At 41.4% G+C, this 25,923-nt stretch overlaps 1 protein-coding gene across 2 annotated transcripts; it reads right to left on the reverse strand.

Annotated features, from left to right (window-relative positions):
* Positions 1-24,247, reverse strand: klhdc3l (kelch domain containing 3-like). 2 transcript variants are annotated; one of them, XM_004563098.4, is made up of 8 exons: positions 24,157-24,247; positions 12,834-13,029; positions 12,133-12,215; positions 11,955-12,033; positions 10,570-10,616; positions 9,982-10,102; positions 9,279-9,462; positions 1-2,888 (listed from the first exon to the last, which is right to left on the reverse strand). In XM_004563098.4, the coding sequence occupies exons 2-8, from the start codon at positions 12,994-12,996 to the stop codon at positions 2,276-2,278; spliced, it is 1,290 nt and encodes a 429-aa protein (XP_004563155.2). In that variant the 5' UTR covers positions 12,997-13,029; positions 24,157-24,247; the 3' UTR covers positions 1-2,275. The 2 variants fall into 2 exon arrangements, with proteins under 2 accessions (XP_004563155.2, XP_004563156.2); XM_004563099.3 differs by having other exon boundaries at positions 12,834-13,026; positions 24,157-24,231.
* Positions 24,248-25,923: the final 1,676 nt, after the last annotated feature.

The following is a 25,923-nucleotide window of genomic DNA, read 5'->3' on the forward strand; positions in this document are numbered from 1 at the left end:
TCATATAGAGATCTTTTTAGACATCCAGTAACTCTGAGGCAGTTACATTAAAGTGTTACACATTACTCAAAAAATAAAGCACAGACAGCAAACAGGACACAACAGCACCATTGTACAAACTACATCAGTTACAGTGAAGGTACGGGAGCCCCTCGGTGACAATATTTGCATCTAATGTAATAAAAACTTCAGATTTTCATGACCTGCTCAATCCCCTTTAAACAGCCATGAATTCATGATGTAAACGACAGTTCTTTTTAAAAACAGACACACGTTTTTTGTTTTTTTTTAAAAGATGAAATCAAACCCATCTGTGAGTCCAAAGGGATTTTTAGTCAGAAGTGAAAACAGACATAGGTAAGCAGTTCATCTTCTGGAGCTCGTTGATGGAGTCTGTGGAGATGTGGCGCCCTCTTGTGTAGTGTAGCTGACATTACTGTTAGGTGAAAGCATTCGTTGATTGCACTTCAAACAGATTTAGAAGATTGTCAGGCTGACCTGTGTTCAAATTTCTGAGCAGGTGAAAACATTTCCAAACGGTCACAGCTGTGGGGTCAGTAAGAGGAGCTGATCAGCGGGCAGGTTCAGTGTTTCGAAGTTTTATCACAATTTCCTTTTTGTTTTTGTTAAGTTTGTGTCCTGGCATAAGGACGCACTCAGCACACTATTATTTTACAACTCACTAATATTCCTCACTGACCTTTAGGTGACATTTCGATGTACTTTTGCAATACTTTTTATTTGAAAAAAAAAAGAATCCTTTTAGAGAATTTGGTATGACTTTGACACTCTTCAGATATTTGAGTGATCTATAGATTTTCTGTTTCTGTCAAAAATCTTGCCGATCTTCCACATCTGCAGCCCAGATGTTTGGATTTAGTTTGAAAGTAAAGCATGGAGGTAACAAAGAGTCTGACTGTGAGGTCTCCAGTGCAATATGTTGTTTATCAAAGTATTGCACAGTCGCCATCTTAAATAATATAAGCATACTGTAATTCACTCAAACATACGTTCAGTTTACTTTTTGTACTTTTATTAAAACAAAGAAGTTGTTTTGTAAGAAGTAACAAATGGGAATTGTTTAAATGTCCTTTTCATAGAACAGGTAAGAATTTCTGTCATGAAGCTATATTTCTATAAAAATATGAGAACATAAATGAAACAATTTTGGTCATTTTAAAAGGAGCTGTGGGAGAAGCTCAGCTGACGAACGAATGCAACACAATTTCAAATATTTTTTACTCGAGTAGAAATATTCTTAACTCACTCAGACACACGTTCACCTTTGTTGGCACCACCTGAAGGGAGTTTGTGTATTTTGAATGAGTATTTCTTAGCAGGTTTGCTCATTACAGTTGATTTTTTGTTTGAAAGTGTTCAGCTTTAGATTAGCTGTTCTGTCTCATGTGATGTGTGGTATTGATCGTGGACAGATTTAAGGAGGTCAGAAGAATAAAATAATCCATCACAACACAAAGAGCTGACTCACTCTTTAGATGTCCCTGCCTCAGTAAGTACCAATGGTAAATACAGACACTCCAAAGCCTTCTTACACTGCAAATACTTATTTTAATGTTAATTAAATAATGCTTATTTTTCATTTATTTCTGTTTTGCTCTTTTTTCAGTTCATTAGATACCTGAGTATAGCTGTTGCCTATCTGTATGACCACAGTGTATCCATCTTCTGATGGCTGCTTCCAGCAGGATAACATGATGTGCCACATATCTGGTATCTGGTATCATGAAGATGACAATGAGTTCACTGTACAGCCACTGTGTGATGCTGTCATGTCAATGTGGAACAAAATCTCTGAGGAATGTTTGCAGAAACTTGGGTGAATCTGTGCCATGAACAATTAACTAAAGTAGGTCCACCCTGGTGGTAGCATGGTGTACCTAATGAAGTGTACAATGGGAGTACAACCAAGAATAAAAATGCACTATTCTGTCTTTATTAATACAGGAATAAATGACTGTGAAATTCTGGGCTGATGCTCACTAAAGATCTGATTCCAATACCTTCCCTGTTCTTACAGAAACTATAAACAGATACACAGAACAGATACTGTGTTTTTTCACATTCACTGTTAACAGGACACAGCTCATGCTAATGCCATTTCCCCAAAATTTACTTGAATGTTGCAAAAAATGTAAAAATCAAAACACTGAAACTGTACAAAAGTATAAAAATATTTCATGTTGTTTTCTTTTTCACAGAAAGCTAGTAACACCTATTAAAACCTGCTTCTCGCACAGAGAACAGAATCGTTTATTCAGTCAATTATCGTCACCTGCCACATGGAGATGGGGCTGGTTCTCGTACAAGGTTTTCCGCCGAGCACCAGCAGCAGGTCGGGCAGATGCTGAGTGATGTCTCCATCCTTGTCCTCCAGCGCCTCCTCCTCTGAGCAGCTCCATTGTTTCATGAATGCTTTGTTCTCAAATGTCAGGCAGCTTCCAATACGCTGACCATCTATCTCTATTAAGGCCTCTCTGCTGGTCTCCAGTTCTGAAGAACTTCTGTTGGCTTCTCTGTCTGGAGTGAAAGTCTCCAGCTCTATAGCGTTATCTGGTGCTGGGAAGCACTTGTTCTTAAACGGCTTGAGTTTCCCTCCCAGTAACCTGGGCTGGAGTCCTGAGTCTGAGCAGAAGCTCTTGCTGGTGCTACTGGTTTTGTAGCTAGGACCCAGACCAGTGCAGCAATGGTGAATCTTGTCTGGGGGGTTGGAGCCCGGGAGTGTGGTGAGCTGCATCCAGGTCTGAGTGATGAAGCTGTATCTCCACAGGCAGTTCTTTGGAGAGTCCTGGGTCTCGCCTCCACCGAAAAGGAGCATTGAGTCTTTATAGGTGACAGCTGAGTGTCCTGTGAGTTTAGGAGGGCCGTACCTGAGAAAAACAACCACAGGTGGTGTTAGCAGGAAAGAGCACACCAAATGATGCCAAATAAGTTCAGCAGTCAGTGCTAAAAACATCAGAGCTAAACAGACCGGTCAGACAGGAAGTGCTGGGAGCACCAGGAGCTGTAATCGATAATCTGCTGATCCATGTGTGATCGTATGTGTGATAATATTTCTATATGGCGTGTTGTGCCATGTTACTTTATTAAAATTACCCCTGGATATAAAACACATCATTTGCACTGTTAAACCTGGGATGATAAATCTATTTCTGACAGATGTGTCACTCATCGTATTTAAAGGACGGACATCTCTTTTTGTTGAACACCAGCTGCCTTGACTCCTCTCCTTGTGTCTCTTCCTTGCCTCCTCTGCTCTCTGTGGTAGGGAGGGGCTAAGACTAATACGCTAAGAGAGGAACTGAGGACACAAAAGAGGGGTGAGGCAAATGATCTGTGGAAAAACATCTTAAAGTGAGGTGTTGAGTTTAATACTGACTCTTGTGTGTTTTGAGGACACCAAAAAACTGACTGCAGATACATCTGTGTGTCACAGCAGACACTACAACCTTCCTGCCCCCTTTTTCCTTTCCTTTTGCCAAAGCTCTTTTCACACTTTGGGAATTAAAGCTGATATATCACAGATTAGAAAAACAGTGAGTCTATTTGTGGTACGTTTGTCACCAAGAATATGCAGACAGTAAAATTTCCCTTTGATCTGGATGCAAACTTGATTTCCAAGTCTCCTTCATCAGTTTCAGAGCTCTAATGCGCAGTGATTTCTGTGACGTGCACCTCTGATAATGTCTTTGAATTACAGTGGGGCAAAAAAGTATTTAGTCAGCCACCGATTGTGCAAGTTCCCCCACTTAAAATGATGACAGAGGTCAGTAATTTGCACCAGAGGTACACTTCAACTGTGAGAGACAGAATGTGAAAAAAAAAATCCATGAATTCACATGGTAGGATTTGTAAAGAATTTATTCGTAAATCAGGGTGGAAAATAAGTATTTGGTCAGCTCAAACAAGGAAAATCTCTGGCTCTCACAGACCTGTAACGTCTTCTGTAAGAAGCTTTTCTGTCCCCCACTCGTTACCTGTATGAATGGCACCTGTTTGAACTCATCATCTGTATAAAAGACACCTGTCCACAGCCTCAAACAGTCAGACTCCAAACGCCGCCATGGCCAAGACCAAAGAGCTTTCGAAGGACACCAGGAAAAGCATTGTAGACCTGCACCAGACTGGGAAGAGTGAATCTACAATAGGCAAGCAGCTTGGTGTGAAAAAATCAACTGTGGGAGCAATCATCAGAAAATGGAAGACATACAAGACCACTGATAATCTCCCTCGATCTGGGGCTCCACGCAAGATCTCATCCCGTGGGGTCAAAATGATCATGAGAACGGTGAGCAAAGATCCCAGAACCACACGGGGGGACCTGGTGAATGACCTGCAGAGAGCTGGGACCAAAGTAACAAAGGTCACCATCAGTAACACACTACAACGGCAGGGAATCAAATCCCGCAGTGCCAGACGTGTTCCGCTGCTGAAGCCAGTGCATGTCCAGGCCCGTCTGAAGTTTGCCAGAGAGCACATGGATGATACAGCAGAGGATTGGGAGAATGTCATGTGGTCAGATGAAACCAAAGTAGAACTTTTTGGTATAAACTCAACTCGTCGTGTTTGGAGGAAGAAGAATACTGAGTTGCATCCCAAGAACACCATACCTACTGTGAAGCATGGGGGTGGAAACATCATGCTATGGGGCTGTTTTTCTGCCAAGGGGACAGGACGACTGATCCGTGTTAAGGACAGAATGAATGGGGCCATGTATCGTGAGATTTTGAGCCAAAACCTCCTTCCATCAGTGAGAACTTTGAAGATGAAACGAGGCTGGGTCTTCCAACATGACAATGATCCAAAACACACCGCCCGGGCAACAAAGGAGTGGCTCCGTAAGAAGCATTTGAAAGTCTTGGAGTGGCCTAGCCAGTCTCCAGACCTCAACCCCATAGAAAATCTGTGGCGGGAGTTGAAAGTCCGTGTTGCTCGGCGACAGCCCCAAAACATCACTGCTCTCGAGAAGATCTGCATGGAGGAATGGGCCAAAATACCAGCTACTGTGTGTGCAAACCTGGTAAAGACCTATAGTAAACGTTTGACCTCTGTTATTGCCAACAAAGGTTATGTTACAAAGTATTGAGTTGTATTTTTGTTATTGACCAAATACTTATTTTCCACCCTGATTTACGAATAAATTCTTTACAAATCCTACCATGTGGATTCATGGATTTTTTTTTTTTTTTTCACATTCTGTCTCTCACAGTTGAAGTGTACCTCTGGTGCAAATTACTGACCTCTGTCATCATTTTAGGTGGGGGAACTTGCACAATCGGTGGCTGACTAAATACTTTTTTGCCCCACTGTAAGTTGGCAGCACTCAGTCAGTTCATTTCAGGAACCCTGCCATAAAACGCCTCTAAACCAACCAGAGAAAGTTTGGAGGGGAGGTGAGAAACAAACAATTACATCTGCATCTTAAGCTCTCATATTTTTCTCAGACTTTACTTAAATGTAACTGTAACGGTTTACAACCTACAAAGTCAGGTTATCACCATTAGAAATCACAAGACCTTCCAGTAACATTGTGTTATTAGGGTCACACTGTCTGTCTGTTTTTTTTCCATTTGCTGTATGATACCTGTGCCTCAGGGGGCAAAAACAAGTGACGTTAGTCCTGACTATGCTACTGACCGGCTAATCATTAGTCCTGATAAACTGCTGTTCATGTTCATAACGCCAGACGAATCAATCCACAAGTCTTTACATGTAACATATTCAGTCATCCAGAACAAAAAAAACAACAAAAGAAAAACAAGTCTCCAGATGTAAATCTCAGTGATCTGAAGCTCTTTATATACATAAATTTACGTATTACTAAACCATTAAAGAGACGGTTCCTCAGGACTCTTTCTTTCCTTTTTTTTTTTTCAACAGACACACTACAATCAGTGTTTCCACCTCACATGTCAGCCTGTCAGCAGCGGCTGAAAAGTGATCCCAGTCTTTTCAGCCGCTGCTGAAGGATTCTCTGTCTCATCAACTGGATCAGGTTCTTCTGCCATGTTGTGTTATGTGGGAATATTCAGATGAGGAGCTGCAACAGACTGCTTGTCAAGTTTTCTCGTGAGTCTTGACCTTCCCTTTATGTTCCTCCTGCTCTTTGCTTTACTCTTTATGCTAAAAACTGCATTTGTTTTACAAGGTTTGACTCATTTCTCACCCTTTACAATTTGCCATGAACACCACGCCTCATTACTCTGCATTACACCACTCTATCTGGAATAAATCATTTAAATCATCTGAAGCAAATTAGTTTCTTGATTTGAAACACAAAGTTCTTTAAAAGCAAAACTAAAAAAATAAATAAATTACAACTAAAATATAGTTTCACAAATTAAAACACAGGTAAAAAAAAATGTGAATAAAGAAACATTAGGAAGCAAAAAGTACTTTAACTTAAAAAATGAAAAGCAATGTAGCAAGCTTGTAATTTGCTAAACTGCTGGAGCGATTAGGACAATACAGCTACAGGGAGAGCAGAATTATTAGGCAAATGAGTATTTTGTCCACATCATCCCCTTCATGCATGTTGTCTTACTCCAAGCTGTATAGGCTCGAAAGCCTACTACCAATTAAGCATATTAGGTGATGTGCATCCCTGTAATGAGAAGGGGTGTGGTCTAATGACATCAACACCCTATATCAGGTGTGCATAATTATTAGTCAACATCCTTTCCTTTGGCAAAATGGGTCAAAAGAAGGACTTAACAGGCTCAGAAAAGTCAAAAATAGTGAGATATCTTGCAGAGGGATGCAGCAGTCTCAAAATTGCAAAGCTTCTGAAGCGTGATCATCGAACAATCAAGCGTTTCATTCAAAATAGTCAACAGGGTCGCAAGAAGCGTGTGGAAAAACCAAGGCGCAAAATAACTGCCCATGAACTGAGAAAAGTCAAGCGTGCAGCTGCCAAGATGCCACTTGCCACCAGTTTGGCCATATTTCAGAGCTGCAACATCACTGGAGTGCCCAAAAGCACAAGGTGTGCAATACTCAGAGACATGGCAAAGGTAAGAAAGGCTGAAAGACGACCACCACTGAACAAGACACACAAGCTGAAACGTCAAGACTGGGCCAAGAAATATCTCAAGACTGTTTTTTCTAAGGTTTTATGGACTGATGAAATGAGAGTGAGTCTTGATGGGCCAGATGGATGGGCCCGTGGCTGGATTGGTAAAGGGCAGAGAGCTCCAGTCCGACTCAGACGCCAGCAAGGTGGAGGTGGAGTACTGGTTTGGGCTGGTATCATCAAAGATGAGCTTGTGGGGCCTTTTCGGGTTGAGGATGGAGTCAAGCTCAACTCCCAGTCCTACTGCCGGTTTCTGGAAGACACCTTCTTCAAGCAGTGGTACAGGAAGAAGTCTGCATCCTTCAAGAAAAACATGATTTTCATGCAGGACAATGCTCCATCACACGCGTCCAAGTACTCCACAGCGTGGCTGGCAAGAAAGGGTATAAAAGAAGAAAAACTAATGACATGGCCTCCTTGTTCACCTGATCTGAACCCCATTGAGAACCTGTGGTCCATCATCAAATGTGAGATTTACAAGGAGGGAAAACAGTACACCTCTCTGAACAGTGTCTGGGAGGCTGTGGTTGCTGCTGCACGCAATGTTGATGGTGAACAGATCAAAACACTGACAGAATCCATGGATGGCAGGCTTTAGAGTGTCCTTGCAAAGAAAGGTGGCTATATTGGTCGCTGATTTGTTTTTGTTTTGTTTTTGAATGTCAGAAATGTATATTTGTGAATGTGGAGATGTTATATTGGTTTCACTGGTAAAAATAAATAATTGAAATGGGTATATATTTGTTTTTTGTTAAGTTGCCTAATAATTATGCACAGTAATAGTCACCTGCACATACAGATATCCCCCTAAAATAGCTAAAACTAAAAACAAACTACAAACTACTTCCAAAAACATTCAGCTTTGATATTAATGAGTTTTTTGGGTTCATTGAGAACATGGTTGTTGTTCAATAATAAAATTATCCCTCAAAAATACAACTTGCCTAATAATTCTGCACTCCCTGTATAAACTGGGCCTAAATTGAAAAAGCTAATGAGCAAAGTTGTGTTTTTTAGAGGCTGACCATCTGTAAGAGCCAGTGTGAGCTAATTTAGAATGACTCTGGGTCTGGGTTCATTGCTGGTGCATTTAACTATAGTTTCAACAGGCGGCTTACCTACAGCTTCTAGGTTTTATTGTCAGAGTGTAGACCAAATATAATGATAGTAAAAACTCCCAGAAAGCTTAAGAGTCAGCAGCAGCAAAAACAATAACCACAGCACAGGATTAAAAAAACATAGAACTTTTTGACAGCCAGGTTAGTGAAACCCACAGAGATGAATTCCTTCAAGGGGCATATGATCCAGTAGTATATTCACAGGAGTGATGTGTTACATATTCACACCTTTATATCATGGCAAAAAAGACTTATGTATACCTGCAATAAGTGTGCCTCGTGAATGGACTTTTTCCAAGGTTAGGGATGTCAGTTAATAATAATGAAAAAACATCTGACTCACCTAAGAATAGCTGAAAAACCAAAAAGACTCAAAATGTCGTGAATAAAAATCTTTGCATATGACAAATGTAGACAGTATTGCTTCATTTTTCTCTTATTTTATTCATTTTCCATAAGTGTAATTAGCTATATTCAGTCACAAAGAGAATAAATGATATTGGGGCCTCTACTTAACCTATTTACAAAATGAGCCGCAGTCAAATCCACAGACCTTGTGTGGACATCATGATGAACAGAGCAGCTATTTTCAGTATACATTATTTACAAACTGGCTTGTTTTGTATTGCACTGAATTAGTAAGTAACTGAAACAGCCTCATGTACGTTAACACAACCACAGCAAAATGCTGAAACACAGAGTTCATTGCAGTCATCGCTGTCTTTAACCATTCCAAAGTATTTCTTATTTTGTTGTAAAGGAAGTTCTCCAAAACATGTATTGATCATAACTATTGATAGTCTGGTATAACATGTAGATTTGTCTAGAAATCTGCAATGCTTGTCTGTGTTGTTTCACAGAATAGCCTGTTCAAGTACTGACACAAAAGCAGCCAGCAGGTGTCGCTGTGGAGATGGCTGTGAAATTGTTTTGAAACCATGATCCAGTGCTGGCACAACGACTTTGTATGTCTCAGTTTGCCCATCACTACCTGTCAGTGGTTTTAATGTCGAGACTGATCTTTTTCACTGCATCCAGTTTTCAAAAATACAGACAAACTCCGCACTTACTTGAGTGAACTCCATGTCTGGCTGCTGGAATTCCACTTCCAGAAGTCTCTCTGCTCCCGTAAACCTTTTAAGCCTCCGAACAGGTACACGCAGCCCTGATAGGCTATAGCTGAGTGACTGTGTCTGGGGCCTGGGCCTAATGAGTCCTGCTGAGAGCCACTCAGCAGGGACCAAGACATGGTATCTGCCATTAACACACACACAAACAAGTATCTATAATTAATGCTCATTCTGCAGCTCACATTGTGTTTGCATGTGTCACAATGCTGATGATGTTCACATGCTGCCCTCTAACTGAATATGGGTGAGATTTCACTCCTAGAAACGGTTCAGCTCAGTTTAATTGTCAATTTGTTTCTCCATCTCACAGCTATAAACTACATTCACACTGGTAAATATGAGCAGTTTATAAAATTATATTGACCAAGATGGAATCACAGCTAGAAGATGAGCTTGGCATCAAGTGGGACTAAACTGATGCAGTTTACTGAACTTATGATCTATCCCATTATATTAATGCTCAAAGTTGCTTATAGAAAAATCATGCTGAACAAAAGCTACAATTAATCTTTTGATAGTAACTCTGGCAAATACCATAAAAGGTCAGCTGATTTTGAGGGTGTGAGGTGGGAATTTTAAGATTTGGTTAGTTTTATATGGAAGGAGCTGACTGAATTCTCCCTTTTGTCAGTTTTAAACTCACTAAAGTCCAAACTCCAGAAATCCTGGGAGGTGCCTTTCATGTCAATGAATCCTCCGTACATGAGCATGGCAGAGCTGAGCACCACGGTGCTGTGGCCCTTCCTGTTGGTCGGCATTTGGGTCTGCACACAGAAAGAGAGAGAAATACATTTAGAATAGATGGTAAGCTACTTCTATGACCTTGATTGAACAGTCACAAAAAATGCATTAAATTTGGGCTTCTTCAACCTAACCCTAACCTTTCTCTTCCTACTTTGGTGATCCTCTTCCTACTTAGCTATATCCATTCTGTGGGGAAACACTGCAAATCAATTTATTTGACCTTTAAAGTTCTAACAAATATGTGGGTAGTGTGTGACTTCTGTTCTGCTGATACAAGCTAAAACAAGCAAAGGATGGCAGGAACTGTGCACAGTGTTCACTGATGTGCTTCCAAGTGTTGTGACTGCGTGACACAAAACAAACGGCAGCACACGAGGACTGAGCGGTTAATTATTTCTGTTATAAGCTGATAATGAGATCTAACCATCTGATTGTTTTCTATAGACAGAGAACATGTTATCATTTAGATATGAAAAGCACTCGGTACCTGAAGCAAGCTCCTCTTTCCCTGCCACTGCACCCACTTCTGCTTTGCTGAAACACAAATGACACAAGAAAATTAAACTAAAAGAGTGACGTACAATAAAATGGATATGATATCTTTACAACATCTGTCAGCCTTACTCCAAGACAAAAAAAAGTAAGTAAAGGCTAACATACAAAGAGGAGAGGCACTTCTGCAATAATTCTGAAATACACTGACACACACTGTTGTGCAGCCCAGTCTTATGAAATCTATTGTTACAGGGACACAAACTGTCCAGTTGGCCAAAGTAGAGAGGCTTTAAAAGACGTGGTAAATGTTATATTTTAACCTAAACCAAGACAGTTTTAAACCTAATCCTGTCGTTTTTAATGCTTAAATGTAACCAGGCAAAATATTTTTAATAAATAACATATTTAAAAATACCACCAGCTACCTGTGCTACCTGTCCGCTTCCTAGCATAGGTGATTTTAAGAGAAGTTGACCCCTGACCTTGACCTTCAACTCAATTGAGATTCGAACTTAGAAAAACATCTTCAGGACCATAACTTGCTTTGATCAGTGTGATCTGTCCTAACTATTATTGAGATTGCGGTAACACCAGTGTTGTTTCTCCACTCCACAGCTATCGCTACATTGACCTATCCATCCAAGGATGTTAACCTTGAAAGTTTACCCAGAATGCACTTTTTCAATGCTTGTCTCTGTTGCTCTATGTCAAAGAAATGAAACTGCTGCATTTTATGCAAGTCATGACAGATCCCATCATGCTGAACAAAAACTAGATTTTTCTTTACATCGTGACACTTGGAGTGGAACGAAAACTTCAAGAGCTTATACTTCTAAAAATATCCAAGTTCGGTAAAATGTAACAATTGTGTAAAACAATTGCTTCATTAAACATATTGTAGTTCTTATGAAAACAAAAGAACCAATTGATTTTGAGGGTGGGCGTTTCGGGGGCTTTTTACAGATGTGATATGATTTTATATACAATAAGTGGTGAGAATTGAAAAAAACTGTGCATGAGATGGAATTTAGGTTATGTTGGAACAAGCAGAATAAAAACTGAGCTGAAGTGAAGAACACAGGAAGTGTTAGAGCAGGAAATGAACACAGCTGCAGTTTTCCTCCATTTGATAAATATGTGTTGGGGTAAATCACCTTTTCTTATGTTGTTTCTAATTGTCTTTAGAGTCGTGAGGTTATGAGCATGGAGACCCTCTCAGGTTTCTCTCTCAGCTTTAGTGACACAGAGGAATGAAACGTTTTACAGGGATTAGGAGGATCGACATGCAGCAACATGTTTTACCTGCTGAGCCTGAGAATTGACTACAACAGTAGTGTGACTGGCTGCCAGCCCATGCTGCACTGCAGTGAAACTCACCGATGTCAAACACCCAGAGAGCACATCTGCATGTGGTGTATGCAGAGTCCAACAGGCCTCCAAACACGTACAGGAAACCCTGAAAAGTTCAAAGCTGTTAAACATACTCTGCATGCCCACCGCTGTCATAAGATGGTCTCTCTGCTTTATGTCCAATGATTAAAGAAATTGAAGGTACCTTGTGAGCTACCATAGAATGTCCCTCTAGCTCCTCTGGTGCCGCTTCACCACTGCAGCTCAACTCGGTCCATTCATCAGACACTGAAATATTGAACACAGCAGTGTTGTTAACTGATGATTACAAAAAGAATATTACAGGAGGCTGTTTTATAAGAATGCAGCAAAAAACATCCTTTGCAAAGTTTAAGTGGAATAAATGTTGCATCTTTTTTCATGAATGACAGTGTGTATATAAACTTGAACAACTTGCAACACTTTCTACATCTGCACAAAGGCGTTGCCCAAATACCATAGGAATAGTTGGTGCTATCTTTTAATAAAAGACTGCATATAAAAGATGGAGATTTGAAGCATTGTAGCCTTCACCAGGGCAGAGCAGGAGGTGATCATAACCATACCTGAAAGGACAGATCTTAGTGAAGATCAAAGTGTTAAGTCATAACATTTGTCTGTTTCTTTTGTGCTGTTTTAAGTAGTAGACTAATTGGTCATTTGAAGAGAGGGCTTTATGTAAATGAGTACCTGAACATGGTTTTTGGCTACTCTGCCTAATATGTAATTCTTAAAAAGAGGTCTTTCTAGTGGCTATTCTGCAACCAGCCACAAGGATATCGCTTCTAAGGAAGTATTCTGTCATCCGTCTTTATATAGATCTGCATCTTTATATATGCATGGCTATTAATGGATGGGGGCCCTTACCCACGTTGTATTTCCAGAAGTCCCTCAGACATCTGTTCTCTCTGCCTCCCAGGACGTAGACGTTTGCATTGTAGCTGCAGCAGGCGTGCTTGTAGCGGTCGCATGGGGACAGGCTGCTTCTCAGGGGGAGCTGTTTCCACAAACAGGGGTTGTTCTGACTCATACCTGGCAGCCCTCACTCTCACTGGAACATCTTCTAAAAGAAAGTAAGTGTATACAGTCGTGCGTTATATGGACCCACTATCATGGCTAAAAAGTGCCAAGAACAAATGTTACAGACTGGTAGCACCTTTTTAGCTTCATTGTGCGATGATATGCAGGACTAAATAGCCTTCTTTCTGTTAAAAGTTTACATTTTTTAGATACTAGAGCCGCTGACTGACTCCACCTGGATGCTGTAAGTTGTTAAACGGTGCAAAACGATGAGTTTCATCTCCGTCCGTGTGAACAGGCCCTGATCAAAGTGGATGAAACAAAGGCTGCACTACAGGAGACAGGACAAATGAAAAACCCAAGCAACAGCTGCTTCCGTATTCACGAGGGGTCACCACAGCAAGCTCCACATGTTTGATTGGGCAGTTTTACGCCAGATGCCCTTCCTAACCTGTCTGTGGCTGGAACTGACCCTGGAACCTTTTACTTTCTAAGCTAATGTGCAAACCACTACACAATAAATGCTTTAAAAACTGTCTGTATCACCAGAACATGAGTGGAGATTCACGAGTTCATATCTTAAAAGAGCAGAGGGACTACACCAAGTTTTTTGGAGCACCGCTCCTCAAACAGAGCCAGAATTGTAGTGTAATAATAATAATATAACACGATAATATAATCATAGTTTACTCAACTTTCCAAAAACTCTAGTACTTATGATCCTGCACGCAACTACACTAATTTAACTTTCATTTTAGAACCCATCAGAGCTTTTCCCTCATTTGCATCTTTTTTCCGACTGCCTGCAGAGTCCTGAGAAAGACAAAATTAACTTTTATTTACATGCACATTGTGGCATTGACAGAATTTTATACCGTTCTTCTTCCTTCTTCCTTGTTGAATGATAAACTTCTTATCAAATGAACAATTTTTTTTCTCCTGAATTAATTTACTGAAGACATTTGGTTTGAGTGCACATTAACTTTACTCCTCAAATGAATCCTGTTTGTTCTGCATTTACCCGATGGCCAGTGACAACAGCAGCCTTTGGAAAACTGTTCTGACGCACAAAACAACTGGATACCTTTTTTTTTTCCCCTGTCCCGTTTGGTTCTTTTGCCATCAGAATTATCATCTAAAGGCAAAGAAAGATGCCCAACAGAATTACTTGACCAAATGGACCATCCCGGCCTTGCCGTATTGGTCTATTTGACTCACCTTTGCTTTTATTGTTTATTTTATTTTATTTTCGCTTACTACACACGGGACAGACATGACTGGGGGAAATAAAAGGGAGAAAGAACGAGGGAAAGAAAAACAGCGGGGAAGAGGAATGATGATAAAGGGCAAAAAACAAAAACCAACAAAACAAACAGACAAAAAATACATATATCAATCACCTGGATCACCTGTTGAGAAAGACAAAAGAGAAAACAAGCAAAAAAGAGAGAGCAATATAATAAACAACATCATTGCGATGATCTATGTGAATATAACAGTAAATACTAAATATTAATTATTATTGTGCAGCATGTAGGATTGACAGCACACAGGAGGAGAAGTAGGAGCCAAAAAGGGTGTAGTTTGTGTCTGTGAGCACCCGTGTGTACACCTGTGAGCATGAGCGCGCTTGTATTTAAAAGGTTCCTTCGTGTAATGATCTGCTAGAGGGCGTGGGGAGCCATAGCCCCGGATACCAACTGGATACCTTTTTAGTACCGACTGAGAGCACCCAGCATCTGAACAAGGAGCCAAAGCTGAAACCTTCAAACTGACACTCAAGCTTCTCATCTACAAAGAAAGCAGGCTAAATCCAGACTGAACCCCTACTGTGGGAAGCATTTATCCAGTAATTTCCTGCAGTTTTGAAATATGAAATTTCAAGCCTATAAGAAGTTTAATGTTACTCAGTTACAGTGCTGAATTTGAATCAAACAGCTGTTTGGGGCCTTACTGTCAGGGTCCTGGGTCTCCTGACCCAGCGTTTTAGTTCTTTGTGGGTTTTGTATTATTGTACTTGGTGTGAGTTATGCTATGGTTTCTAGTTTCTATCCCTTGCCCTTCATGTTTCTCTATGTGCCCTCTGTTCTGTGTAAGTCCGTGTCTGCATGTTTGGGTTCCCCTCTGTGTCTCTCGGTTCTTAGAGTCCTCTGCCTTATGGTTTATGTCTCTGTGTTTCTTAGTTGCTGTCTCCACGGTGTCAAGTTCGCGTCTCTGTGTGATCCTTCCTGTTTTACTTTGAAGGTCCGTGACTTATGTGAATGTGTCCTGCTTTGCTTGTCTCGTCAGTTCTAATTTCCCCCAGCTGTGCTCTCCTTCTGTGTCTCATTCTCCTCGTTACTTCCCAGTGTATTTAGACCCTGTGTTTCTCTGAGTCAGTGTTGCGTCGTACCCTCAACAAGCTGTGTGTGTTTTGCCTCCGTGTTGCCAGTGTTTTGTTTCCAGTTCAGTGTTTTGTGCTTCAGTGTTTTAGTCCACCAGCGTTTTTGTTTGTCTTTTGGTGAGTTTAGTTAGTAAGAGGTTTTCCAGCATTAAAGCTGCGCTTTAAGTTGAACTTCTGTGTCTGAGTCCTGCATTTTGGATCCACCACTCCTGCTTGCCCGCCTACCACACAGCCAACCATGACAGAACGACGCAACCATCAAATGGATCCTGCGGACTCACGGTCTCAGTATTTCGCGCAGTTGTGGAATTACTGCCGGGAAGTAATCCACGCTGAGGACACCCCCAAGAGACTCCTTCAGGTGGTCTTTTTCGACAACTTTTTGTCTTCCACCCTCTGCACAGCTGGTTTTTTGGACATTAACAGATTAAAACAACTAATAACAGCTCTGAGAGCCAGGATGTGCTTCGAACTGTTTGGCATGGGCGGTCCAGGCAAGGAAGGGTCAGCTACCCTCCTGGAAGCCCTCGCTGCCTGGTATTCTCAGCATCAGCATCTGTTCCCATCAAGCCTTATCACTAAATCATTCCATCCTCCCTTAAGAGAGGGACTGCATCCTCGTTGCCTTCACCCCAGTACACCAGTGTCACCTGCCCCGCAGCCTCCCTCAGCTCAGTCTCCAGTGCCTGTTTCAGCTCAGTCTCCAGTGCCTGTTTCAGCTCAGTCTCCAGTGCCTGTTTCAGCTCAGTCTCCAGTGCCTGTTTCAGCTCAGTCTCCAGTGCCTGTTTCAGCTCAGTCTCCAGTGGCTCCAGTGCCGCCTGTCGCGCAGGCCCCAGTAGCTCCAGTGCCCCCGCTACCCGTAGCTCTGGCTCCAGTATCACCGGTTTCGCTCATTCACTCCATGCAGGGAGAAAGTTTAATTTCATCTCAAGGTGCTTTTCATGGTTCAGCCGCCATTGGCACAGTTTGCCGCTCCAGGGCTTCCCCAGAGGCTAGGTCTCAGTCCCCAGCTGATTCTGGATCCCTGAAGTCTATGCAGCCACCTGAGAACTGCACCATGTCAGCGTTGCCTGGGCAGAGCCAGTGCTCAGTGCATCGCCAGTTGCCTTCGTGTTTGCCAGAGGACTCCATGACTGCTGGCTTAGTGGTGGCTTCTGCTGGAGGGTCCGAGGGACCGCTCCGGCTTTCGTCTCTAGTCTCCGCTGGAGGGTCCGAGGGACCGCTCCGGCCTTCGTCTCCTGTCTCCGCTGGAGGGTCCGAGGGACCGCTCCGGCCTTCGTCTCTAGTCTCCGCTGGAGGGTCCGAGGGACCGCTCCGGCCTTCGTCTCCTGTCTCCGCTGGAGGGTCCGAGGAGCCCGTCCAGCCTCCTGCTGCAGCTTCATCATCCTCGTCTGGTCCAGCTTCATCATCCTCGTCTGGTCCAGCTTCATCCGAGTCTTCACCCTCGTCTGGTCCAGCTTCATCCGAGTCTTCACCCTCGTCTGGTCCAGCTTCATCCGAGTCTTCAGCCTCGCCTGGCCCAGCCTCCGTGTCTTCAGCCTCGCCTGGCCCAGCCTCCGTGTCTTCAGCCTGTGCTTCGCCTGGCCCAGCCTCCGTGTCTTCAGCCTGTGCTTCGCCTGGCCCGGATCGCCTGAGTCGCCGCCGCTGCCTTCCGCGCGGCCGGCCCCCGGACCGGCTCCGTCGTCTCCTTCGTCGTCGCCGCCGTTGGCTTCCGCACGGCCGGCCCCCTGACCTGTTTTGGCCTCCTGTGCTGTCGGCCCCCTGGCCGGCCCCCTGAACTCTTCTGTTTTGGACTCGTGTTTTGTTTTTGGGCTTTCTTATGCTTCTGTGTTTTTGTTTCGTGCCCTCCTTCCTGGACCCCCGCCGCCCGCCCTGGTCGGGTTGTTTTCTGTTTTCGGCGGTTTTCGTTTTTTTTTTGTTTTTTTTTTTTCGTTTTCTTGTGTTGGGCTGTCGGGAGCCAGCCCTTGGGGGGAGGGTACTGTCAGGGTCCTGGGTCTCCTGACCCAGCATTTTAGTTCTTTGTGGGTTTTGTATTATTGTACTTGGTGTGAGTTATGCTATGGTTTCTAGTTTCTATCCCTTGCCCTTCATGTTTCTCTATGTGCCCTCTGTTCTGTGTAAGTCCGTGTCTGCATGTTTGGGTTCCCCTCTGTGTCTCTCGGTTCTTAGAGTCCTCTGCCTTATGGTTTATGTCTCTGTGTTTCTTAGTTGCTGTCTCCACGGTGTCAAGTTCGCGTCTCTGTGTGATCCTTCCTGTTTTACTTTGAAGGTCCGTGACTTATGTGAATGTGTCCTGCTTTGCTTGTCTCGTCAGTTCTAATTTCCCCCAGCTGTGCTCTCCTTCTGTGTCTCATTCTCCTCGTTACTTCCCAGTGTATTTAGACCCTGTGTTTCTCTGAGTCAGTGTTGCGTCGTACCCTCAACAAGCTGTGTGTTTTGCCTCAGTGTTGCCAGTGTTTTGTTTCCAGTTCAGTGTTTTGTGCTTCAGTGTTTTAGTCCACCAGTGTTTTTGTTTGTCTTTTGGTGAGTTTAGTTAGAGGTTTTCCAGCATTAAAGCTGCGCTTTAAGTTGAACTTCTGTGTCTGAGTCCTGCATTTTGGATCCACCACTCCTGCTTGCCCGCCTACCACACAGCCAACCATGACACTTACTGGTTGGAGTTTGCATGTTCCTCCAGTGGCTTGGGTACTACAGCTTCTTGCCACAGTCCAAAGCGATGCATGTGAGGTTAACTAGTGATTCAGAAGTGCATGTAGGGCTGGATGTGAGTATGAGTGGCCGTCTGTCTCTGTGTTCCCACATTTACTAGCTATTTTACTAATGAATAATCCTCCTCACTCTTATTTTGAAAGTCCAGTTGATGCTAACTAGATAGCCTCATGTTCTCCCTGACAGATGGCTTCTTCATATATTCTCTTGGAGGTGGAGTTACTCCCAGTATCCTGAAACATGCCAACACCCATAGCACTCTAGGGAAATAAAGCTTCTTTTCAAGAGTTTCACTTCCTGCTTAAATAAAAACTAATACAGCTATGGGAAACACTGCGCTCAGCATGTTCTCTCTGGCTTTAATAGATGGTGTCCTGGATGGCTGATGACACACATGATCGTTTGGCATTTCAAAAACATATATTTAAATACTTGTTGTGGCAGAGACAGCGAAGCTAGAGTACTAAAGAGAACCAAAACAGGCACATTTAGAACATGGAAACTCAATACAGAAAAATTGCCTAGCTAGCCTGTGAATTCTAACCCAAGGCCACCTTCAAAAAGTTGAAAATATAAAAAAGACCAAAATTTAAAACGTGAACTACTGGCTCATTTTAAATGTAATTTAGTTTTACAGCATAAAAAAATATTAAGGGCTGTTCTTTTTCCAATGGACAATGAAATTACTGACTTTTGTTATTGTTGTTGTTATTATTTTATCATTCATCAGCTAATCGATCATTCCGTGAAATGCCAGAACACAGATGGATATAAGGTCGGTTTACTGTGTAATATACGCATGAACAAGCAGTGGTGCTTTAGTTATATCAGTTATATTACTACAAGTCACTAAACAGCACCAGTGACTCATTTAAGGATGCTTTTACATAACATGTAAGCTGAGTTTTAATAGCGTTGCTCTTTCTCACTGTGAGCAGTAATTTTCCATCTCTAAGTGAGGAAGTATACTCAGTTTTACAAAGCCATTAGTATTCCTCTGTTTGGACTTGACCGCTGTCTTATCAGGCTGTCACAAGAGCAAACAGCTCTGAGGTCACAACACTTAAGTGACACACCTAGCCAAGTGTTGTCCAAATACTTGAGAGTCACATGAATAAATGGGACCATAACTTTGTTGTTCATGGAGAAAAAAAAGCAATATTCAGGAATGCAGTCCTTAAAATCTAGGATCAAATGGAGCAACAGCTGTTTTTCACCATATTTTTCTATATTTCCTAAAGCATCGGCTCATCTGCCTTGTGAACTTCAGGGTCACATCTAATTCTTAATACGCAGGGTTTAATATGATGTCAGCTCACCCTCTGCTGCTATAACAGCTTCAGCTTTCCTGGAAAGGCTTTCCATAATGTTTAAGAGCATGTTTATGGGAATTTCTGACAATTTTTCCAGAAGCACATTTGTGAGGTTAGACGCTGTGTTGGATGACAAAGCCTGGTTTGCAGTCTGCACGTACAAACTCCAAAACATGTACAAAACACAACGGAAGTGCTCCAGGATGCTAGGGGCAGTGTTGAGCTTTTGTTACCTAGTGGTTACACAAGCCACGAAGTACCAAGTAAATTAACATTTTTTTAAATTATTTGAATATATATGACTGCCTGTGTATAAATACACAAACAATACACATATGCTTTCAATTGTGTACTTTAAGTGATCTAGGTAGCTTTGTTTTGGAAGTTCAGTTAACGCTAGAAATGTGTTTTGGAGTTTGTACATGCTTCAGAGTTTGTACGTGCTTTGTCTCTAGGGGCCACCGTATATATTTATATATAAACATATATAAATAAAACCACATTTTTTAAAAAACATTAGTAATTCCTTTTGTGCATAATTTTATATTGTTGTTGATAATAAATTAATTAACACTAGCATCCCCCAGGCTTCTACCTTTCTAGCAACAAAACAACCTGAAGAGCCAGTTGGGAGCCAAAAGAGCCGGCTCTTTTTAGTGAGCCGAGCCAAAAGAGCCGGCTCTCTAAAAAGAGCCGGAATTCCCATCGCTATTTTGGAGGTCAGTTGCAACTGACTATGCAGGAAGTTAGCAACCTTTGTGGACTTTTGCGCCTCAGCACCCCGCTCTGTGATTCTATGTGGCCTACCACTACATGGCTGAGTTACTGTCTGTCCCAATCGCTTCCACTTTGTTATAATGACACTAATAATTGATTGTGAAATATTTAGTAGTATGACCAGACTTGTTGCATACGTTACATCCTATCACCATACCATGCTGGATTCACTAAGCCCCTAACAGCAACAAATGCTTATATTTTTTTTGTTTTTATTTCATTTTTTTGATAACAAAAGCACTCAACCTCATCCTTAACTTAACATTCATATCATTCATTCATATATTGGTTAGAACATAACTGGATTATTCATGAGATTTTAATTTCAATTCAGAAAAGGAAAATATTCAGGCTAAAACAATGGCTTTTTTGTTTTTAAGCTCTCTTTTTGTCCTCTATTACAAATCAAAGCACCTGCTCTGTTTTTAATATAGATTTTGGTTTATGACGCTCTTGTTTTTTTTTAATCTTATTTAACCTTTTCTGTGTAAATGAACTCCTTCTTGATTGTAAATTTTACCTTATTGGATTTTATTTTACTGAACTTTTCTATTTTATTTGAGCTAATCTGTGATAGGCATTCTTTAATATTTTGGATACTATAACACAGGAAGTTCCAGCTTTTGGCATAAATACAGTTTATTCTTAAATTTAACATTTCAGGCATGTGATTATACTAGCACTGAAAGGTTAATCGGAATTCCTTTTTACATTTTGTCTTCCAGTGATTCTAAATAAAACAGGATAATTAGGATAAAGTGATTACTCGTTTGTTTTCTGTTACAATTCAAATGCACCTCTGTTCAAGTGTTTTCTAAAAGCCAAAACTCACTCACGGCTCAGGCTGAGATGACAGTCAGAGAATCTGTGGTTTTCGAGGTCCAATTATGGAAAGCAATCATTTGCTATAATGAAGCAGCTCGAATTAAGGCTGTGCAAATAACTGTGTATTTTGATTTCAATTACAGTTCCAACAAATATTACAACAAGTTACTCTAAAAAAAAACCTCTACTGTCGTTTTTAACCAACTCTGAGACTTCAGATTTGTCGTAGGATTTTTTCAGTGAAGAGGTTTTCTCCTGCAGTGACTGAACCTCACTCAGTCAACAAATACTGTTATTGTAGCAGGATGTGTAATCATGTTATTACAGAAATCTGAGTCGCAGAAAACTCAGGTTGCTGCAATGCTGCCCACTGGAATTTAAATAACGTTTGAGCACCATGATCAACTCCTGTGGTGAAAATAGCACAGCAAAACTGTTCCTATGTTGTTATGTTGGTTTCTGTCTTACATAGGTTATTTAAGTCTTATAGATTTCTTTGTGTTAATGAATTTACAATATGTGAAGATATCAGCCAAACAAATGAAACAGGATGGAGCTGTTAAAGAAACTGCAATGTTTCGAAACTGTGAGCATACTCTAACTAGCGCTAGCCCATCTGCTCCATTGACCCAATAAATCATCCAATCGCAGTCGAGTTTAACATGCACCTATTAAAGCACCACCTTATACTTCGTAAAGAACCATGTGGGGCCCAAAGACAAAACACAACAGTACTGATGAGAAAAAAAAACTTCAAGCATGAAGAAATGTTCATGTGCAACTATGAAAAATTCAGATGACCAGAATTTGTGACCATACGTGGACAGCTATCAGCTGAACAGGTAAAAAAATCTGCATCCTCTTTGCATTTTTACCTCGTAGCTCCACTAACTCAGTCTGCTGCTCACCTGCATAAACGCCGCTCTTTATAAAACACGCACACTTGCTGAAACAAAGTTGGAACAAGATAAAAGGAGATCTTTTTAAACTTAGCCACTTTAAGCTCCAATCTAAAATCAAAGCAAGAGAAAAAAATGTCCTCCTATTGTTTTTTGATGCTAGATCATTCAGACTGCTCCATGTACACGTTTAATGATCAGGGAAAAAATGATCTCTTCTATGCTGTAGCCCATGCAGCAGTACAAACTCAATACCGAAGTCCAGTTTCTGGTGAGCGCAGCTGGGTCCAGTCCAGACAGTACGTGCAGTGAGGCCTGTGAATCACCTTGCTGAACTCTCCATGGCATCTGCTCCAGATCCACTATCTCCATTAGTTTAAAGGAGTGTCCTCTATACCAGCGGTCCCCAACCCCCGGGCCACGGACTGGTACCAAACAACTTTGATACTTTGTTTGGTACTGGGCCACAAGAGTTGAGGCTCGGTGTGAAATGTATGATTTACAGGGTATTTATTGTTAACTTTGGTTTCCCTGGGTCTTTTCCCGTGTGTTATGAATAATTTTTTTTGGGTACCGGTACTCGTTTTATTTTGTTGTATTTATCCACGACACCTTAAAGGCCAGTCCATGAAAATATTGTCTGACATAAACCGGCTCATTGCGCAAAAAAGGTTGGGGACCACTGCTCTATACAGTATAAAACACAGTGCAAAAGATGGACAGAGGCACCTCTGGTGTAGGTTCATCAAGTTGTGTTATGAAGCATCAAACTGAAGAGTTTTGCAACCAATTCGTGACGAAATGACCAAAATTGATCAAATAAATATTTTATCCTGTGTCGCCTGATACAAAATCTGAAAAGTGCTTACAAAAGTCAGGGCTAGTTTCCCACAGACTTCTGTGGGACCGGGAGTCTATGGAAGCAACTGCAATCAAACTGGAAACCAGAGATCAGTAAAGTTAATGGCAGTTAAACCTTTCTTAGTCCTGACTGACTGAACTGACCACCAATGAGTGCAAAGGATATCATTGACTGACACACGAGGGGAGTAAATACACAAGTGTTACCTAAGCAACCAGAGCCTGGTATCCTATCCACTACCAACCAACAGCCAGTGACAATGTTATGGGAAGGAAACAACCAAATCACTTCCTGTGTGGATGCTACTGTGTGGAGGCCACTTCAGGACTATACACAGAGTAACTGTTAGCTTGTTGCAAAAAAAAAAAAAGCTAATATAATCACCTACAAATAATTTGGATTTTTTTTAAAAAAGGGTCAAATTAAAAAGTATTTAAAAAGAGACTGCATGGCCTCTTTTTAAATGCAGTAAGCTATTACTGCTTTACAAACATTCATCAGTACAGTGGAAGTGATCTGTGGAGTTACTGGACCAACATAGTGTCATCATTGTATTCTGGTAGCTGACTTGTTAGGGAGGATGTTAATCAGAAATTCAGTAATATATTCTTTCCAAGGAAATGCACTTTATAGATGGTACCGAACTTAAAATATGAGGTAAAGATTTAAATCAACCAGTCTCTGCCAATCCTCTGGGTAAATGTGTAATATATTACTTTTCCCAAGCTGGTGCAATCAGATAAAGCACACACAATGGAACCGCTGTATTCCCATGAAGCCACATTAGTGATGTTTTCACTCCTATCGAATCTGAAATTCTCGGACTGTTACAGATAATAAGACATGAAGTTGTCTGGGTGACTAAGGCTACGCTAACTGCCCTCTTTCTTTATCTTAGGTGTATACTCAGGACAAAAAGTGTTTTCTAACCGTTTAACATTAGATAAGTAGCAACAGGCGCTTTTTTGTACAAGGCGGCTGTTAACGTGAAGTTGTCTGATGTGTACAACCGTTCCTAACGTGACTTTAGACACTTCAGTTTAATCAGGGGGAATGCGACCCGTGAACCCACAACTCGCTCACATCTCCAGCAGCGACACCCCGCGTGCTTTCAGTAGTTTATGTAATCGAAGGAAAGCCACTTGGCTAAAGTAAGATAACTTACTGGTTTCCCACATATTAAACCCCGAGGAAAATCTATCAGAGGAATGATAACGGTAACGCTCGAGAAGAGGAAATGAGATCAACTTTTTTTTCGTCTGTTTGATCAAAACGGAACCAAAGCAGGTCCGAGCTTCAGTGCCGAAAAGCCTCTGAGCTCTAAAATAGTTATAAAAAGGTCACTTCATGTGAAAAAAAAAAAAAACAGCCAGTTTTGGCGTTAAAATGATGTTTTACTTACGCACAGTCCTCCGCTGCCGTGTCTCTTTTTTGGTCGTTGCTTTACTGCTAACGGGCTGCTGGTGCGTTCGATTTCACCTCGTAAATTCCCACCGCAGGTCTGGGAAGTGAAAGAATTTGTTTGGATTGGCCACGCGTCCGTGACGGCAAAAAACAAATGTACTGCGTATGATGAGATATGAAACCTCATTTTAGATACACATTACAATGTTATTTTCAAAAGCAACCTAATTAGGTGACTATGATGTATAAGAATGATTTTAAAAAATCCGTTTTAATATAATACACGTGCTCTTGGGTGAAAAACGGAACGACTCAATCATGATTATCAGAATTTTTTCCAGATGCTAATAAACAGTTTATAGCAAAGCAGATATGAAGGGAAAATATAGTGTATATTAGTTCAAGTTACTGTTTTCTAAAATGGGATTGCACACCCCCAAATGCCCCAATCTATGACTGTTGCAAGTCTGTGGTAATTCTATGTTGCACAGACTCAACTTTCAGTTGATCAGTTCCTTTCTCTACCAGTAGTTTCTCAATTGCAGTAGATGCAGCATCAAAATTTGGGCCATGAACCTTTCCTTCACTGCACCCTCCTTCACACAGAAGGCCAACTGTTCTGACTTTCCATCTCTGGTCTCATCATCTGGTCTCTCGTCAGTCTCATCAGGTATTTTTTGCTTCCCTAACATACAGGTGATGGTCACAACATGCTGTAGGCACCCGTTTTTTCACTTTTACTTTGAAATGTGCTGTTTTTATCTGCTGTAAACACTGCCAACTCCTAACTCCGCCTTTCATAAATGTTGTTATTTAGATTCTTACTAAAAACCTGATAAACAAAACAGAAAGATGCATTCTTAGCAAGGTACTCCAGCCATTTGAAACCCTGGAACTAGCTTTGATGAAAGATTCAAAAACAAGTATATCATTGTGCATTTCCAATAAGTCTGGGCTGTTTTCACTATTTAAGTTCACTCTCCTTAAAGGCAATTTAAAATAAACAACGAAGCCCAATTCGACCAGAACAGTACCAAAATAAAAACAGTTCATTGGGTGGAAACTAGATAAAGCTAACTTTAGCTAATAATCAGTCTCTACTGATCTAGCCGACATTATCTGATGTTTTTGACACTATTTAGAGAGCAAATACACAGTCAAAGGATTTAATAATGCACCACGAATAAATTCTCTGGTGTAGTTTGTGTAGCAGGCAAATGACCACTGAATTTCCTAACTTAATCAGTGACAAAACAAACAGAAGGAGGACCAAAACAAGAAAAATAAGCACTGTATATTGTTGTAGTGACAACCCTGCAGATTACAAAAATAAAAAAATACACAATCAGTTATTAGTGTGCACCCTATCCTCACTGATCACTGTTGTAATATGCCTGTTCAGACACATAGAGGCACAACCTCCAGATGTAATTTTGTGGGTTGGCAGCCCACTCTTCAGTCAGAATTGCCTGAAGTTGCTGCTGAGTCAATGGAGGATTTGAATGCCATTCAAACAAATTCACGGGTTGCCTCCAGCATTGCAGCAGAATGATCCCAGTCCGGTTGCTCTGCTGTGGCATTCTTACAGATTTTAATTTCACAAAAACCTGTGGTGAATGTTTATAGGGTTTAGTGTGTTTGATAAAGGAGTGGAATTAGTTGGATAAAGACACTGTGACTTCTTCTCCAAAATTCGGCCCCGGACAAAGCGGATGAAGATGGATGGATGGATGGATAGTTGACCAACACAGAAACCCATGCAGGC

The sequence above is a fragment of the Maylandia zebra genome, linkage group LG16, assembly GCF_041146795.1.
Source record: "Maylandia zebra isolate NMK-2024a linkage group LG16, Mzebra_GT3a, whole genome shotgun sequence".
NCBI lineage: Eukaryota > Metazoa > Chordata > Actinopteri > Cichliformes > Cichlidae > Maylandia > Maylandia zebra.

What these genes read in the sequence shown, in the direction of transcription:
- klhdc3l (XM_004563098.4), bottom strand. Translation starts at nt 12,996, where the DNA reads ATGAGTCAGAACAACCCCTGTTTGTGGAAACAGCTCCCCCTGAGAAGC. An exon ending in ATTCTATGGTAGCTCACAAG is followed by an intron (nt 12,034 to 12,132) that starts GTACCTTCAATT and finishes TGAACTTTTCAG; the next exon opens with GGTTTCCTGTACGTGTTTGG. An exon ending in TCTCTGGGTGTTTGACATCG is followed by an intron (nt 10,617 to 11,954) that starts GTGAGTTTCACT and finishes TTTGTGTTTCAG; the next exon opens with CAAAGCAGAAGTGGGTGCAG.